Below are 16,700 nucleotides of genomic sequence, written 5' to 3'. Positions count from 1 at the left end.
AAAGAATCTCAGAATTATAGGTTCATTCTTTCTTTAAATCTGCTGTTTTGTTTCATCTACTATTTGAACAGCAAGGGTAAAGCCTGAACATCTAAAATTACTTCCCTCTGCTTTTTTTCTTTCTGTTCAATTTTTTGTTGGGTTTTTCTACTGTTTATTTTTTGTGAAGGCAAGTGTGATTTCATTTTCCATTCCTGAAGTATAGGAAAGAATATAAACTTCGTGAGGGCAAAGGTTTTGTTTTATTCAGTGTTGTGTCCCCAGCACTTTTACATGTTACTGGCATGTTAAAAATGTCTGCCATACTTGTTGAGTTAATATTTTTTATCTTTGCCTTCCCATCCCTGAGCTTAGGCACATTTCCGTGTTGGTGCTGTGAGAAGCCAGCTTTGGACAGTGGGACAGTAATTAGAGCTCCATATGGGAGAAATCCCAGTAGTGAATTTTAATGGAAAAGCTGCAAGGCAGCTAGGTCATGTATGGATTCACCCCTGTTTCCCTCCTACCAACTACAATTTTGGGGCCGTTTGCTTTAAGTGGTGTCTCTTGGCCCAGAAAAACATTGAGGCAGGCCTCAGGTTGGCTATGGGAAATGGAAGTTACAAGGAATAGCAAGAAAAAAGTCCAGGGAAATATTTCCTTGGTATTCCACAGGGTTAGTTCTAGAATGACTTCCCTGGATGTTGTACTTAGAAGTCAATAATTGGTACCTCCCTCTTGCCCCCAACCTTTGCTACAAGACAAGTAGGTCAAGGGTAAAGAAGGTTATGGACAGATTTCTGGGTAGGCACGTAAGTCTTGAAAGAACTCTACTGCTCTTAACTGTCTCTAGGTCAGATCAGTGAAAGAAATGGGTACTTTTAGGGTAGTAATCATGGATTAATACGGGACCTTTTTCTGGTTTTTATCTGCTTCCACGTGTACCATAAGACCATGGAACTTGTGCTAGTCTCTAACATGACCATTGTTAATGATTGAGGTTTCTCATTGCCCAGTGTGAATAAAAATCTAGGCAAAAAAATATCTCAGTATCTCCTCTTCTCTACAGCCCCTTTTCTAACAGGAGTATCAGTCTTCCACGCCGGTGAATTCAGATAGGCATGGTAGGGTTTTCTTTGTACCCAGCCCCACCACTTCCATGGTAAGATGCATGTACTTTTGGTCTCTTTCCAATTCCCCTAAAAGTTAAATTGAGAAACACCTGGACTTAACATTGGCTGATTTGGAAGGGGAAGAAGCTCCACAGGGTTATGTCAAAATACTGTTGGAAGCATGTTGGCCTTCAGCCAATGTAAAGGGTGGCATAATCACATACAATGGGTGTAACATACTGATCAGTTGGAAGGGAACCTATGAAGTATTGGTAATATAGAATGGGATGGTACCATGTTATGGACCAGTGAGAAGAAAGATATTGTGCCCCATGGACCAATGGGAAGAAAGTTTCCTAAAAGATAATGACAGGATGGATATTGCTCATTTTTAGGCTCAGAAATCAATCGGATATTGGGACACTAACCCCTTAGCTCAAAATATCAACTTTCTAGGTAGTTTGCCCCTCAGTCCCCCCACCCCAGTAAAAGTCTTTGGTGTTCGAGGAGGGTAATCCAAAGCCTTCTCAGATAAAGGGGGCCCCCTGAAGGAAATATGGCACCAGGATGGTGCCATGGGGGGCTGAAGGACCCGCCCACTTCCCCACCACGGCCGAAGCTGCAATCCCCCTCCCTGCCGCAGGGGGCACTGCAGGCCCCGGGGAGATTGGGGCGGAGCGCTGCGAGGGGCCCGGAGCTGCCGCCCCGCTCCGGAGCGCGGGGGGCGCTGTGCGGGGCCCGGGCTGCGGCTCCGCTCCCGGCCACGGGGGGCGCTGCGCGGCGCCGGTGGTTGGTGGTGGCTGTTGGGGGGGGGGTGGGGGGGAGCCGCGGCCGCGGGTGGTGCGGAGGGAGGCCTTGCGGGCGGATCGGGAGCTCGGCGGCGGAGGTGGTGGGAGGCGGCGGGCGGGAGCGAGGGTCTGGCCGGCCCTGGCGATGGCGGACGCGGCGGCCTCCCCGGTGGGCAAGAGGCTGCTGCTTCTGTTCGCGGACACCGCGGCCTCGGCCTCGGCCTCGGTTCCCGCGGCGGCAGCGGCGGCGGCGGCGGGCGGAGATCCGGGGCCTGCGCTGCGCACTCGGGCCTGGCGGGCCGGCACGGTGCGGGCCATGAGCGGGGCGGTGCCCCAGGACCTAGCGGTGAGTGGCGGGTGAGGTGGGCACTCGAGGCCGGGGCTGCACGGCCTGCGGGCGGCCTCCCCGGGGGCCTTTGTGAGGGGGCGGTGGGGTAGGGGTGACCCAGTTCCGCGCCCCCAGATCTCCTCAGCGCCCCCCGCCGGCACCTCAGCACCCCGAGCTCTGGCCAGCATGGCTTCCGCGTCGGGGTGCGAGCCCCGGTTTACCCCGGGGGGCAGCCGGGGCGCTAGGAGCTGCTGCCTCCACCCGGCAGGCCCCGCCTCCTGAGCGACCCCTTTCTCAGCGTCCCCTCGCCCCCCCCCCCCGCCCCCCCCAAGCACGCCTTCGGAGCAGGCTCTCGCACCCTGGGCTCCCGAGCCCCTCAGAGTTCGGCCGGTGCTGCCGCTGCCTGCTAGAAGACGCGGACCTGTAGTCCCTAGCCTCTCCCGGGAGACCTGCGCCCTCTTCCCTTCTTCCCGGAGCCCCGAGTGGGGCGGGAATGTGGGCACTTGTGGGAGAGCGAGAGGCTCTAGCTGGAGCTGCTCGGGGCTTTTTTATCTGGCAGTTACTTCCTCCTTGTCTGAGCTGGGCTCGGCCTGGCGGTCTCCAGAAAAGCCAGCTCTCGGGACTCTCTTCAGGCTCCTCTCTGCGCTTCTGGGTGACAGGAGCTGCCATTGTAGCTGTTTATGATAAGTTTGAGATCTGTCTTAGCAGACGAATGGGGCTGTTGGGTGTTGCTTTTTTGCTCGTAGCTGGGCTACTCCCCCAAACCTTGGGAGAGGTTTTGTTTTGAAACTTTGTGTTGGAGCTTGGCCACTTTTGGATACTTGTCTTGGTGTATTTTGTGATTAAAGTTGTTCAGTAGTAGAACTTAGCTAGCATTCGGGACCATGATGTGTTATTTTTGTTAATGTGGCGGCAAAATACTGGCTTTGAGCTTTGGCAAGCCTCTTTAGTTCCTCATTCTGATAGCGGCCCTAGCTTCTCTGTTGAGATAAGGCTGTGAAAAATACGCGGATTCTTTTGGAATGTGATAGATGCTCAGGCAGAAGGAAAATTTTCTTGATGAACTTGCTTCTGCAGGTATTTTATTAGCTGTAAGCGAGAACTCGTTAGATATGATATTAATATAGCAGATTTCTGATACTCATTTTTCTACCTATTGATCAGTGGCGTTAGGCTTCTCTTTTTTTTATTTTTATTTTTTCTTCCTGATATGCAAGCTTTATGGGTTATTTTGCTTGTGGCTGGCTTAGGCTTCTGCTACTTGAGTTCATTTACTTTGATCTTTCCCCATGTTCTGTAAGAAAAAGGCTGCTTGGACATTTATGAGGCTTCAGTGGGGCGAATTTGTAGAGATAAATATAATGGGCTGAGGATGATGATTAAGAAAGCGGATTTGGATTTAAATTCCTTTGCTCTTTCTTTAGAAGGTTGCTTTTTAGGTTTGGATGGGGGAGAAGTGTCCCCCTCAGATCCAGTAATTTACTGTACCCACTTGAATGCAAAACTTATTAAAATCCACCATTGTGTGTATACTTTGACCGAAGGCTTAGTCAGTCCTAGCGTTTCAGTTGAAGTTTTATGTTCTAGTTGTTTCCTCCCCCATCAGATGAATTGCTAATGAGCTCTGCACCTGAAATGGCTACCCATTCACTTTGTTGTTTGCTGGGCTCCCTAAGGGCAGAGGTTTTTGAAACTCACTGAGATGCTGGACACCTCCTAAGCTAAATACTGAATAATTTTACCACTGGGCCCGTGGAATTGGTTTCTCAAACTAAGTAAAAAGTTGCAGTGATTCTTGGAAATTAAAGTGTATATTACAACTGTGTTGAGGTCTCGCATAGAGCTGTAGTCATATAGAAGCAAAGGCAGTTTTGGGTTTTAAGAATATGCTTATGCTTGTCTTGTATGTATAATCAAGGGACATAGGTGAGAAAACAACCACAACAAAACTCAGAGCCTTTAAAATTTATTACCAGCTTGCAAAATTGCTCAAGAATTGCTGTTGTGATGATGAGGTTCTGTTAATGACAGTAACCAATATAGGATCAGAACTGGCCGTTTGTTTTCCTTTTTCACTAAAGAGATTTCCTTTGGACTCTAGGCATGTGGGCCTTTCCAGTTTGCACCACACACCCGTAGTAAACACAACTGTCCTCCAATCAAAAGTGTTCTTCCTGTACTCAAGGGTGGAGTTTGCAAGCAGCTGGCCTGTGATTGGGCAGATTTTCATTCAGTTATGTTTAAGATGTTTTCAGGCATGCTTGGTTTTGAGTAATGCATGGCAGGGCGCCCCCTGTTAAGGATGAGTAATTGAGGGTTGAATGAATGAGTTTTTGAAGTGATTGAAAACACTTTGCAATTTTAGGCTCCATTAATATCCTCTTTGTAAATACTTTTTGATCCAGAAATCTTTCAAAATGTAGTCCTGATCCACTAATGAACACTTTCTTTTGGAAAACAGTACCAAAGCCATAAGTCAGGATCTTGCTGATCAAGAGTTTTGTTGAAAAGGGTTTGATAGGTGGGCATCTTCCTCACCAAAGCTATGCTGACAAATAACTACTGAGATTTTTAGGTTAAGTAGATAAACACCCCCCCCACCCCACCCCCCACCCCCCCGCATGGAATAGTAGCTTTATTTGTATTTCAAAATAGGCCTGTTATATTTTTAAAAAAAAAGAAGTCTAGTTGCAAAAATAGTTTAATGGATTTTTATGCCTTTAACTTCTTTTCTAACTCTGTGTCCTCTTTGTGTTCCTGGATCATAATTGGTCCATGTAAGTGGCAGAGACCTTGAGACCTTCACATATGTACTTATGGTAAATAAACACACAAACCAAAAAATATGTGGATTTTTCTTTTTTTGTTATAAAGGCAAAACTTGCATTTTGTAGAATGTCAGACAGCTAAGAGTAAACCCAGGAAAACCAACAATCTCCCAATCTCCATCCTTTACCAGCTTCCACTTGTCAAAAAAGCCTTGTATGTCTTTCTTAATACTGGTACAAAAAAATGTAAAAACATTTATCTCTATACAAAAGGTTGCTGTTTTTTTTTTTTTTTTGAAGTAAATGGTATCATACTGCACAATACCTGTAGCCTGCTTTTTTTTTTCTCTCTCTCTCTCACTTAACATTAGACCATGGGCATCAGTACTCATCCTTTTAGATAACTACGTTGTATTCCATAGAATGGACATATCCTTTATGATGGGCGTTCAAGGTATTGTAAAATTTTGTGCACTTACAAACAATGCTACAATTAATATACTTGTACATATATATTTATGTAATCATGGTTTTATTTCTGTAGTTTAGCTATCCAGGAGTGGGATTGTTGGGTGAAGGAGTACATGTATATATTTTTATCTTGTTAGGTCATGCCACGTTAGTTTCCTATGAGATTATAGCATTACATACTCCCACCAACGTTCAGGCAGTTCTTGTTTCCCTTCATCCTTGCCATCACTGGTGTCATTGGCCTTTGTTGTTTTTGGCAATCTTATGGGTGAAAAATAGTATCTATAGCTCTCATGACTGCTGATCTTCTTCTGTGTTTATTGGTCTCTAACATTTCTTTTATGAGTTATTTATACCAATCTTTTGCCTATTTGAAAAAATGGAAGTTTTCTTATTCTGTACAATTTCTGTGCATATTTGGCACATTACCTCTTTTTACCTGTCGTGTGTATTTTCTCTCATTTGTCTTTTAACTTTGTTTATGGGTTGCTTTGCCTCACAGAAAAATAAAATGTTTATATCATCAGATCTCTTAGACCTTTCTTAATGGCTTCTAAGAAGGGTTTAATTGCTTAGGAAGAGGCCCTCCCCCTGCCATGTAAATATTCCTCAGATTCTTGAGCCTGTGTAAATATTCTTCAGATTTTATTTCTAATGTTTCATTTATTTTTGCCTTTAGATCTTTGATCCATCTGGAATATTTTTGTAAGTGGCATGTGTGGTGGACAATGTAACTTTTTCCTACTGAGTAGTAACCAATTGTGGCAGCATAGATTTTATTAAATAAACCATCCTTTTCTTTCTGTATGATAGAATTAAATAGTGCTTTTAGTAACACTGATTTGTTTTGAATGTGTGTCTCACCTATCTCAGCTATCCAGAACTTGCAACAGGAGTAAAAGCATATCTGCCTTAATTTTTTTAATCCCTTAATCGTCCATCTTTATCTGGGGTAAAGGTGGGCCCTAAAATACTCCTTTTCTTTGATTTGAGATAATGTAATAATTGTGGCAGTATCGGGGCTAGTACTGTGTTTCTTCTATCTGGGAGTCTTCCAAGAGGAGTGAAAGCATATCTGCTTTTTTTTTTTTTTTTTCTTTTGACCTCCTCCTCCAACCTTTCCTCTTTGTTTCACATTAGGTGGACTTTAAAATACCTCTCTATTTTGTTTCTCTGTAATGTAATAACTATAGTCGGGTTTCCAGTGTGCAATCCAATATTATTTATTCTCAACCTATGTTCAAACAGAGAATTTAAGCCCTAATTGAAATAGGAGATTATGGCTTTTAATGATTATCCTTAAGTGTCCTTTTCTTGCTTATAATTCCAAAGTTAAATAAAAATCTGAATAATATTGTAATATATGCTGTTTATTAAAGTCAATAGAATATGTTTTGTGGATCAGTGTACGGTTTAGAGAACTTTAAATAAAAATGAAATTGTTTCATCCTAACTCTCTTACAGCAGGTCTGTTTTTGAAACATTGAGCCACTGTTGAGTTTTTTAGGCACCCAAGTGCTTCATATAGTTGTTTTTTTAAAGTTTGTCTTATTTTATGTGTGTGTGTAATTTTTAATACCTCTATCTTATTGTCTTTGCATTCTCTTTATTTCAAGACTGTACAGTGTGTCCACCAGTGATCACACTATACACTGGTCATTTTGTCCAGCATCCTCTCCCTTTACTATACAATCAGATTTTTCTTGTTAATTATGCATTTGTTTATAAAAGTTGCTTCACTAACTCCCCACCTGCCAAGGGCTCATTCCCTCCTTTAGTAATCACTTGTCAAGTTCTATTCTCCACCTTGTTCTGGTTGATTTAGTTTCCCCTCCACCTGCCTAAATGGTGGGTAAGTAACATGGCATTTTCTGTTAGTGATTTTCTCAACAACAGCTGGAGTGGGTTCCTGTAGGCTTTACTTCCACAAGGCCTGGGGGACAAAACACCTGTTGCTGCTTCTCAGTTTTCCACTGCCTTTGACAGGTTGGTGGTTTTTAAGCCCTCCCCACCCCACTATCCTTACTGCCAAAAGTGTCTTTTTACCCATGTTCTACAGTTGGGTAGAACCTGCCTGATTGTTTAATAGTGACTCATACAGTGACCTCTCTCAGTTTTGCAAGGGCAGGAGCTCTGGGGTTTTTTGTGTGTCTTCAGGGATAATCAGGCTCTAGGGGACTGATTCTCACTAACCAAGCTCTGGAGACTGATTTGTAAATCCACATGTAAGGTTATTAATTTACAGTGGGAGGTAAATCTATCCAGAGATCCACACAGAGCCCCCTTCTGGTCTCAAGAGGCTAAATTACAGATAAGACAGATCCTTGTTGTGCACAGAATCAGACAAGGGAAGTTGGGTGTTGGCAAAAGAATATTTACAGCAAGCAGTCCTGATTTGGTGATCCTCTGCTTTCCTAGTACTTTCTGGCTTCCATTCTTTTATTCCCCCTTTACCCTTTGCTTTTGATTTTATTATCCACTGAAATCCTATAAAGTGTAAAGAAAGCCTGCCCATTCTAGGTTCTTCCACCTCTGTAAAGCCTTTCTAAATCCTCAGAGTGTTTTTTTCTTTGCTCCTTTATCACTTTATGGATACCTCTTTTAGAATATTTATCACAGTTTTTCTTGGTGTAGTTACATAACAAGATAAATAGCTTATCTCCCATACTAGATTCTAAGTTCATCAAGAGCAAGGAACACATGCATTTTTTACTGTTATCTTAAAAGGCCTTCCCTGACCACCTTACCTTAAGAAGTAGAATATTTAGAAGCCAGGGGACTTCCCTGGTGGCACAGTGGTTAAGAATCCGCCTGCCAATGCAGGGAACATGGGTTCGAGCCTTGTTCCCGGAACATCCCACATGCCTCAGAGCAACTAAGCCCATGTGCTGTAACTACTGAGCCTGTGCTCTAGAGCCCGCAGGCTGCAACTATTGAGCCTGCATGCCAGAACTACTGAAGCCTGCACTGCTAGAGCCAGTGCTCTGCAACAAGAGAAGCCACCGCAATAAGAAGCCTGGGCAAGGCAACAAAAAGTAGCCCTGCTCGCTGCAACTAGAGAAAGCCCACACACAGCAATGAAGACCCAATGCAGTGAATAAATAAGTAATTAATTAATTTTAAAAAAGAATATTTAGAAGCCAGTATTAGGTTAACTTTCACTTCTGATTTATTATGTATTTTTTACTCTGTAGCCTCGTTATAAGGCATTTATACTTGATCTTTGTTTTTTCTTTTATAGATTTTTACTGATGTTGACTCACTACTAATTTTTTTCTTTACATGATTGGATTTATATTTGGGATCCCCATCCAAAGTACATTGTCCATTGGTTTTTGTGATTTACATCTGAGTTGTTAGATTAGAAACATTGGATATTTTGTTTTTCTGATTCTCAAGTAATACATGCCTAGTATACAAAATGTAGAAATTATTTTAATAAAAATAGTAAAAACAAATAGCCCCTATAGTGTCACAACCCATTAAAACCTGCTGTTTTGATACATATTCTAATTTTTTTTTAGAATTGCTAAAAGTTGAATTCATACTGTATTTTCAATATTGTTTTGCTTTTCACTTAGTGTCAATTATTTTCCTGTATTACCAAAAACTTTTGTTATTATGTGATTTTAACTTTCTTTGTGCTTTTCTCCATTTTCCAGAGATAACATGTATTGCTTTCATACCTGAAAGTGAAACAATAAATGCTCTCTAAGAAAATCTTAGAATTTTTATTGGCTGGATAATTTATTTAACTGTTCCTCTTTCATTGGATATTGAAATTGTTTCAGATTTTAGGCTTTATTAATAATTCTGTGATGAACATTTTTGTGAATAAAGCCTTTTCTGTTTTTAGGGTGATTTCCTAGGATTATTGCCAGGAGTAGTATTATGGAAACACAGAGTATATACATGTCAATTTTGTTTTAAGTCATACCAGTTTATATTCTGACCAGTAGTATGAGTTTGCTTAAGGAATGCATGTTTATGAGGAGCCCAAGATCTGCTAGGTATTTTATGTCATTTCATTTAATCCTACCACAATTCTCTGAGGTACTTACTGTCCGTATTAATAGGCAAAGAAAGCAAGGCTCAAAGAGGCTAAAGTAACTTGTTCCTGATTACACAGCTAAGGAGCGGGGATGTTGGGATGCAAATCCAGATCTTTGTGATTCCTCTACCCAAGAACATATGTGTGTGTGTGTGTGTATATGCTTGAGTTTATTTATTTATTTATTGGCTGTGTTGGGTCTTCGTTGCTGCGTTCAGGCTTTCTGTAGTTGCGGCGGGCGGGTGCTACTCTTTGTTGCGTTCCTCCGGCCTCTCTTTGCAATGGCTTCTCTTGTTGTGGAGCACGGGCTCTAGGCACGCGGGCTTCAGTAGTTGTGGCATGTGGGCTCAATAGTTGTGGCTCATGGGCTCTAGAGCGCAGGCTCAGTAGTTGTGGCACACGGGCTTAGTTGTTCCACTGCATGTGGGATCTTCTAGGACCAAGGCTCGAACCCGTGTCCCCTGCGTTGGCAGGCTGATTCTTAACCACTGTGCCATCAGGGAAGCCCCTTAACATTTAATTTATTGAGGATGTTATAAAGTAGGGGGAAAAAATGGGAGTGATTGTTAGAAATCTATCTCTTGATCAAAGGAACCATAGAGAGAAAATTATATTTTGTTTGAAAACAGTAGTATTCTAGACACGCATCATTTCCTACTGTAGCCGAAAGGATATGCCAGTTTTGTAATATCATTTGTAACAGAATTCATATTTTGTTTAAAATATAGTTAGAAAAACTGGAAAAAAGAAAATTTAGGAACCTTGGAAGTTAGTCTTCCATTTTCCTTACCCTCCTGAAATCATCACCATATCCTGTTATTATTATCTCTTAATTTCTTAAATATGCTTTTCAGGGGAAGCTGAGATGAAGGGAGAGAGTAGCATAGACATATATATACTATCAGCTGTAAAATAGATAGCCAGTGGGAAGTTGCTGTATAACAAAGGGAGTTCAACTCGAGGATGGATGATGCCTTAGAGGACTGGGACGGGGAGGGTGGGGGGGAGTCGAGGGAGGGAGGGAATACGGGGATATGTGTATAAAAACAGATGATTGAACTTGGTGTACCCCCAAAAAAATAATAAATAAAAAAATAAAAAAAAATATGCTTTTCATTCATACAGTCTTATTGATTTAGGCCTTTTACATCTTTTACCTGGTTTTTTATTGCTTAACAGTTGGTCTCCCGGCCTCCAGTTTCTTGCGTCTGTGAGTTCCCTTCCAACCTGATCCCTAAATTCTTTCCTTTAAAAAAAAATTAATTATATAAATAAGATGTTTAAAGACAAAAAAGAAGGAACATTATTGATAAGGCTAAAATACTATTACCTCTCTTATCCCAGTCCTCCTGTCTTCCCATCCCCTAAAATATCTGCAGCTTGCTTTTTTCCGCATGGTATATTTTAAGAGATCTATGTTCGTCTATTAGATATATCTCATTTTAAAAACTTCCTTGGTTTATTCCATAATATGAATAAAGTGTGTTTAATAACTTTGTAATTTCTATTTTGATTTCCTATTAAACTTAGTATTGAGAAATCCCCCCCCAAGATGGTATTATCTTTCTGAAACGTATATGAAAGATGTCTGTCTGTGTCTGTCGTCGTTCCCCCCCTGCAAAACTATCAGTGGCTCCCGCAAGGCCTATAGCAGATAACATAAACTCACATGTGCAGGGACCAGGCTTGTGAGAAATAGCTGGATGACAAACTAAAGGGTGTAGGGGGGATTGACTGCTGGAGAGTGCCTAAAAATTTTCAGGTGTATATTAAAACAAGCATACCAACAAAACCCCCAATCTGCTGACCAAACAAGAACCTTTGCCACCAGGTTTTAATTTATCATCTGTGAACACGCCAACAGAACACTTTATAGCTAGATTACTAGCCACAGCGTCCTCCTCTAGAACACTCAGTCTGCTCTTAGGTTTCTCTGCCTTTGCACTTGCTGGAAAGTCTTTCTCTCCCTTCTCTGCCAGAAGAATATGGTTTGTCCTTTGAGATACAACTTGTATACCACTATCTCTTCTGTGAAACCTTTGTGATTTCCCAAGGCAGATGCCTTCTCTAGCATGTTCAGTCTTTATTATTGCCTTTATTACATAGTTCAGTAATAATTTCTGTACCTCTCGTTGGTTCATCTAGGGTTTGATTCCCTCCTGCCAAGTGCTACCTTACTCACCTTGATATTCTTGGCCCTGGCACATGCCATACACAAGAACACATACATATATTTTTGAGGTGTTCTATTTTTGTTGAGTGAGTGATTAAATGAATAATTTTATTAATTGTAGTAAGAATGGCCTTAGGGAGAATCAGAATCCAAACTAATTATACATGATTATGTGATAAACATGAAGATCTTTATTACTCAGATTACTGCTGTCTGATTTTTTCAAACTTAAATTAACTTATTTGATTTTTTTAAAATTTTATTTCATTTTAATGTCATTCAAATGAATGTACATCACATATAGACCATAAAAGAGATTTTGAAATGAAAGCAGGAGTTTTACCACTAACTCTCCTTAACTAAGGAAATATTTTACACATCTAGTCCTTGGGATCTAGCTATACAATGTACAGTACCATTTGCTACTTTTACTGTAATAGCAGAAATTTTTTAAAGACTTAAAAATCAACTCAAACTGTTTTAGTTCTATTCTGTCCAGATGATCAACCTGCTTTGGATGTCTCTAACTCAGTCCAGCCACTACAATTGATTTTTCTTTGTTTATATCCCTTCTTTCTGTCCTGTGACCTGGCCAATACCATTTTAAGAGTTCATGTTCTATGTACTTTGACCTGAAATGATTCTTCACCTTATATGTTCTAACTCCTTCTATCTCTAGCTAGGAGATGAAGCACAGTGTTAGAGCCAGAAATAAACCTTAATGCTAGTAGAACATGTTTACATATATGCACATTCCATATTGCTCTCAAAACAGATTTGTATTAGCCTAGAGCTGTTGCTTGATCCTAGAACATATAGCACTGTGGTTGTCAAGTTCAACACTTTACTCAAGACAGGTTAGGAAATAATTGCCCTTAAATTAGGTGAAATATGGCTTTCAAATATTTCAGCTTTTCCATGGTGTTTTCAGATGTGTGATGATAGGATTCCTGAATATTATTAACTTTTAAAATGTTCAAGTTCTTATTTACAAAGAGTTAAAATTGTTACAGCTTTAGTACAATGACTTAGTATTGTTCTTATATTTGTGTGTTGGTACAACTTAGAAATTTGTGACTCATGTGTTGATTTTTAAAGTGGTTGGTGGATTAGAACTGTAGCATGGCACCTAGCTATTAGGACCTTGGAGCCTCAACCTCTGGTTTTCTAAATGATGCCCAGTAGAATACTTTGTCACTCAGGATCAGACTCCACCTAGGGGTTCAACAGTCTCTGCTCCTTTTCATGGCTTGCAAGGTCTTATCTGTCCTTCAGCTGTTGCCTCCTGGACATCACTTATGGCACCACTGAACAGTAATGGGACTGCTGTTCTAGTCTCTGGTTCAAAATCCAAGTCACTTTTGAATTTTCCCTTACCCTTATATCCAGCCAGTCATCATGCTTGATGATAGGACTCATCAATTCTCACAAGCACTAGTAACTTCCTTCCTAGTCTCACTGCTCCTGCTCTAGGTCATGTAAGAACACCCCCTGTTCCCCACCCCACCCCCAACTCTGAACCATCTACATCCACTGAGTAGCTGAGTTGTCCCAAAACCAACTGTTCTGTTCATATTTTGACCTTGATCAGAAACATTTCAATGGCAAGTGCACATATACTCACTCACATACACATACACACATCTCCCATTGGCAGCTGGATGAACCCAAATTTTATCCCAATATTTGGGGTCTTCTGCATTGACTCTTAGTCTTTTTAGTATCATTTCCCACTCCTTCCCCAGTGTGCTATATAGTTCCTGGCCATTCTAGAACTTGACTGGGACTTTTTTTTTTTTAACCTCAGCCCATATCAGTCCCTTTGCACACCTGAAGTGATCTCTGCTGCCTCTCAGCACCCCCTATACTTTAGTTTATTTCTGTTTATCTTTTGGCATGTTATTGCCCAAGTAGTGCTTTGCAATTGGCCAAAGTGCTTCTGAATCCATTACTTTATTTAATCTTCATAGCCAGCCTGTGAGGTAAGTAAGATGGGTATGTCTTATCACAAGGGAGGAAACCAAGACTTGAGAGGAGAGTGACTTGCTCAAGTTTTGCCATTAATAGAGGCTGGGGCTAAGACTGAAATCCAAGCCTCCCAGGACATAAGCCCCAAGCTCTGTCCATTACGACCTTTCTTGGTGCCTGAGTCTGCGCTTACATTTGAATACATCTTTCTCCAGTTGTCAGCAAGTTACTTAAAGTTGTATCTGATTCCCCTAGAACATATGTGAATATATGAGGGAGCTCATTCACATATTAAATGTATTGCAGATTAATGTTCTTTCTCTGTAAAAATCATGCTTCCCCTTTCTGAGCCTTATTTTCGCATAATTTTTTTTAAGTAGAAGTGAAGGTTACTTGGTATAAGTAATAGAATATTAGTATAATATAAATAATAAAACTAGAGCTGTGTATAATGAATTTAATTTCAGGGATAACTTTTCCAGCAGTGCATTTCAATTCACAATTTATTACCTGTGAAGAGATTAAGCCTAATGCTAGGCTACTGTGTGGTTCTACGTTTTTCAAGTTTAAGTATCCTGAATTTTATAATTATAGTTGTAACTATAATATATAGAGTAATGGTTGTAACTAATTTTTGGCTTGACAGAATGAGAACTAGTATACTGATAAAAGCTGTTGTGAATTCAGTAACAATTTTAATGGATTTGAATTTTATTCATTATATGATCTATATATATTTGAAAAATAATAGTGATAACATGTACCAGACCTCTAGTATTTAGTCTACAGGAAATGCTTAATACCCCTAGTATTCCTGATTACTCTATGATTCCCAGTTGGGAGTGACTGCTGTGGGGATTCTGACGTTATCCTACATCACTCATTGTTGCCTTAGAAAGTGTCATGTGAGAAATTTCTTGTAGAGCCAAGTGGTTGGAAAAGTGTTGCTTTCCTGAGAAATTGCTTTGTGTTTTCCTTTTAGCCAGTGAGTACTATGCCACAGACCTCTGCATTTTCAGATTGGCCCTTAGGAAGCTCAGAGCCAAGTCAGTCAAGCGATCGATCGATCATTCATCATATATCATTCAATCATACAGCTGTATAGATCTTTATTGCCTGCTTAAGTTTTCCCTCTTTTTACACTTTGATAGTGACTTCCTGTTGTAGTTTGCTTAGCCCTGATTTTTTAAACTTATATTTTATCATTTTATTGTATATGTTTCCCAAAAGCCAACTAAAATTCTTTGAAGATGAAGTGGGATATAAATACTCTAGCCTTTATTTTGTAACCAGTTCTGTTTTAGGGACTAGAATATCTGTTCTAAATATTGATATCTATATGCATGTGTTTTACTTTTTATTGCTGTGTAGAACATGCTCGGATATCAGAATTTATAAAAGTTAAACCTAAGCATACTATTTATTAGAAAAATGTAGTTTCATTTAATATGAATTGCTTTCAGAAATTCCTTACAGATTCTACTTAAGTATATCTGAAAAAGTGGAGTATCTTTTCTGGGAGGAAGCAAAGCATTATCTTGACAACAGTGTGCCTCTGCTAGCAGATATGAGATGTATGAGATCACTCCTGGCAGTCAGTGGTACTTTAAAAATCCACACGTGGGACTGGGAAGTTACTGTTTTGTTTTGTTTTGTTTTGTTTTGTTTTGTTTTGTTTTTAGTGTTTATCCTTTTGAATTTTGTACCATGTGTGTATATAACCTATTCAAAATTAAAAGTTCACATTTTCAGTAGAAGTGTAAAAAATTTCTCTACCTAGTAGACTATGAGTTCCTTGAGACCAGAAAATGTGCTAGATTCCTCTCTGTATTCCTGAACCTAGCATAGTGTGGTATGCATAGTAAGCCCCCAGCTAGTGTGCTTAGATGTGAATTGGAAACTAAGTTGTAAGTCTCAGTAGGATCATGGCTAGAAATTACTAACTGTAGATAACTCATGCCCTGTTAACTCTCTACCCTCTTTTCAGAGTGAGGAAGAGACCAATTTCCTGGCTCTGAAGTAAGATTGGTTTTTACTGCAATCCATTAAAAGAACTTAAAAACAAGTTAGTAGAATTTTACCTAGTCAGTTTTTTCAAAACAGGGGGTTTGAGTTTGTTTTTATATTACAGTGTGGGATTTTTCCAAATGTGACCTGCAAGATGGCTTTTTATCTCTTTTTCCAGATCTTCGTAGAATTTGATGGCTGTAACTGGAAGCAACACTCCTGGGTTAAAGTTCATGCTGAAGAAGTTATTGTGCTTTTGCTGGAAGGGTCTCTAGTATGGGCACCCCGGAAGGACCCAGTCCTTGTCCAGGGCACTCGGGTCTCAATTGCACAGTGGCCGGCCCTGGTGAGTGACTTTTATTGGCTAGGGACATATTTGGGCTCTATTCCTATTCTATATGGTATTTATCCAATAGCTGAACTCTATAGACTTCCCAAAACTCCGGTGCTTTGTCCTTAACACACGATTCTGAAGTTACTAAAGCAAAAACTGGGAGAGATCTTTTCTCCTGTCTTCGGACACTTTTTATATTAGATAATGTTTGATACTTTGTTTCTAAATAATTTTTCACCTTTCTTTTCTCATAGTTATGTTATGAAACAGTGTTTGTAATCCTTAGTCTTCCCTCCCCCCCATAGAAACTCTTTTATTTTTTTCCAGCTTTATTGATATAGAACTGACATATAACATTGTATAAGTTTGTGTACAACATGATTTTACATATGTAGTGAAATGATTGTCACAATAAACTTAGTTAACACATCCATTGTCTCACATAGTTACATTTTTGTGTATGTGGTAAGAACTTTTTCTTTTTTTTTTTTTAACTTTGCAGAACACTTTAATGATCTCGATGAGGTATAATAATCTCACTGTTTTATAGAGTACTTTCCTACATATTATCTAATTTGCTTCTCACAACACCTATGTGGTAAGAACTTTTAAGATTTGCTCTCTTAGCAACTTGCAAGTATACAATACAGCATTTTTAACTATAGTCACCATGCTGTACATTAGATCCCCAGAATTTAATCATCTTATTACTGCAGTTTAT

At 40.1% G+C, this 16,700-nt stretch overlaps 1 protein-coding gene across 2 annotated transcripts in view; it reads left to right on the top strand.

Moving 5' to 3' along the window:
- Window positions 1–1,925: 1,925 nt before the first annotated feature.
- The window catches only part of KDM3B (lysine demethylase 3B), a 56,590-nt gene continuing 41,815 nt past the window's right edge, over window positions 1,926–16,700 (top strand). For both annotated transcript variants that reach the window (XM_057734020.1, XM_057734019.1), the window contains exons 1-2: window positions 1,926–2,225; window positions 15,824–15,991. In XM_057734020.1, the coding sequence (XP_057590003.1) occupies window positions 2,025–2,225; window positions 15,824–15,991 (369 nt within the window). In that variant the 5' untranslated portion in view covers window positions 1,926–2,024. The remainder of the gene's footprint in view (window positions 2,226–15,823; window positions 15,992–16,700) is intronic.

Source organism: Hippopotamus amphibius, chromosome 1 (assembly GCF_030028045.1).
Source record: "Hippopotamus amphibius kiboko isolate mHipAmp2 chromosome 1, mHipAmp2.hap2, whole genome shotgun sequence".
Lineage (NCBI taxonomy): Eukaryota > Metazoa > Chordata > Mammalia > Artiodactyla > Hippopotamidae > Hippopotamus > Hippopotamus amphibius.
The sequence above is the reverse complement of the archived record's forward strand: the minus strand, read 5'-3'. Positions and strand labels throughout refer to the sequence as shown.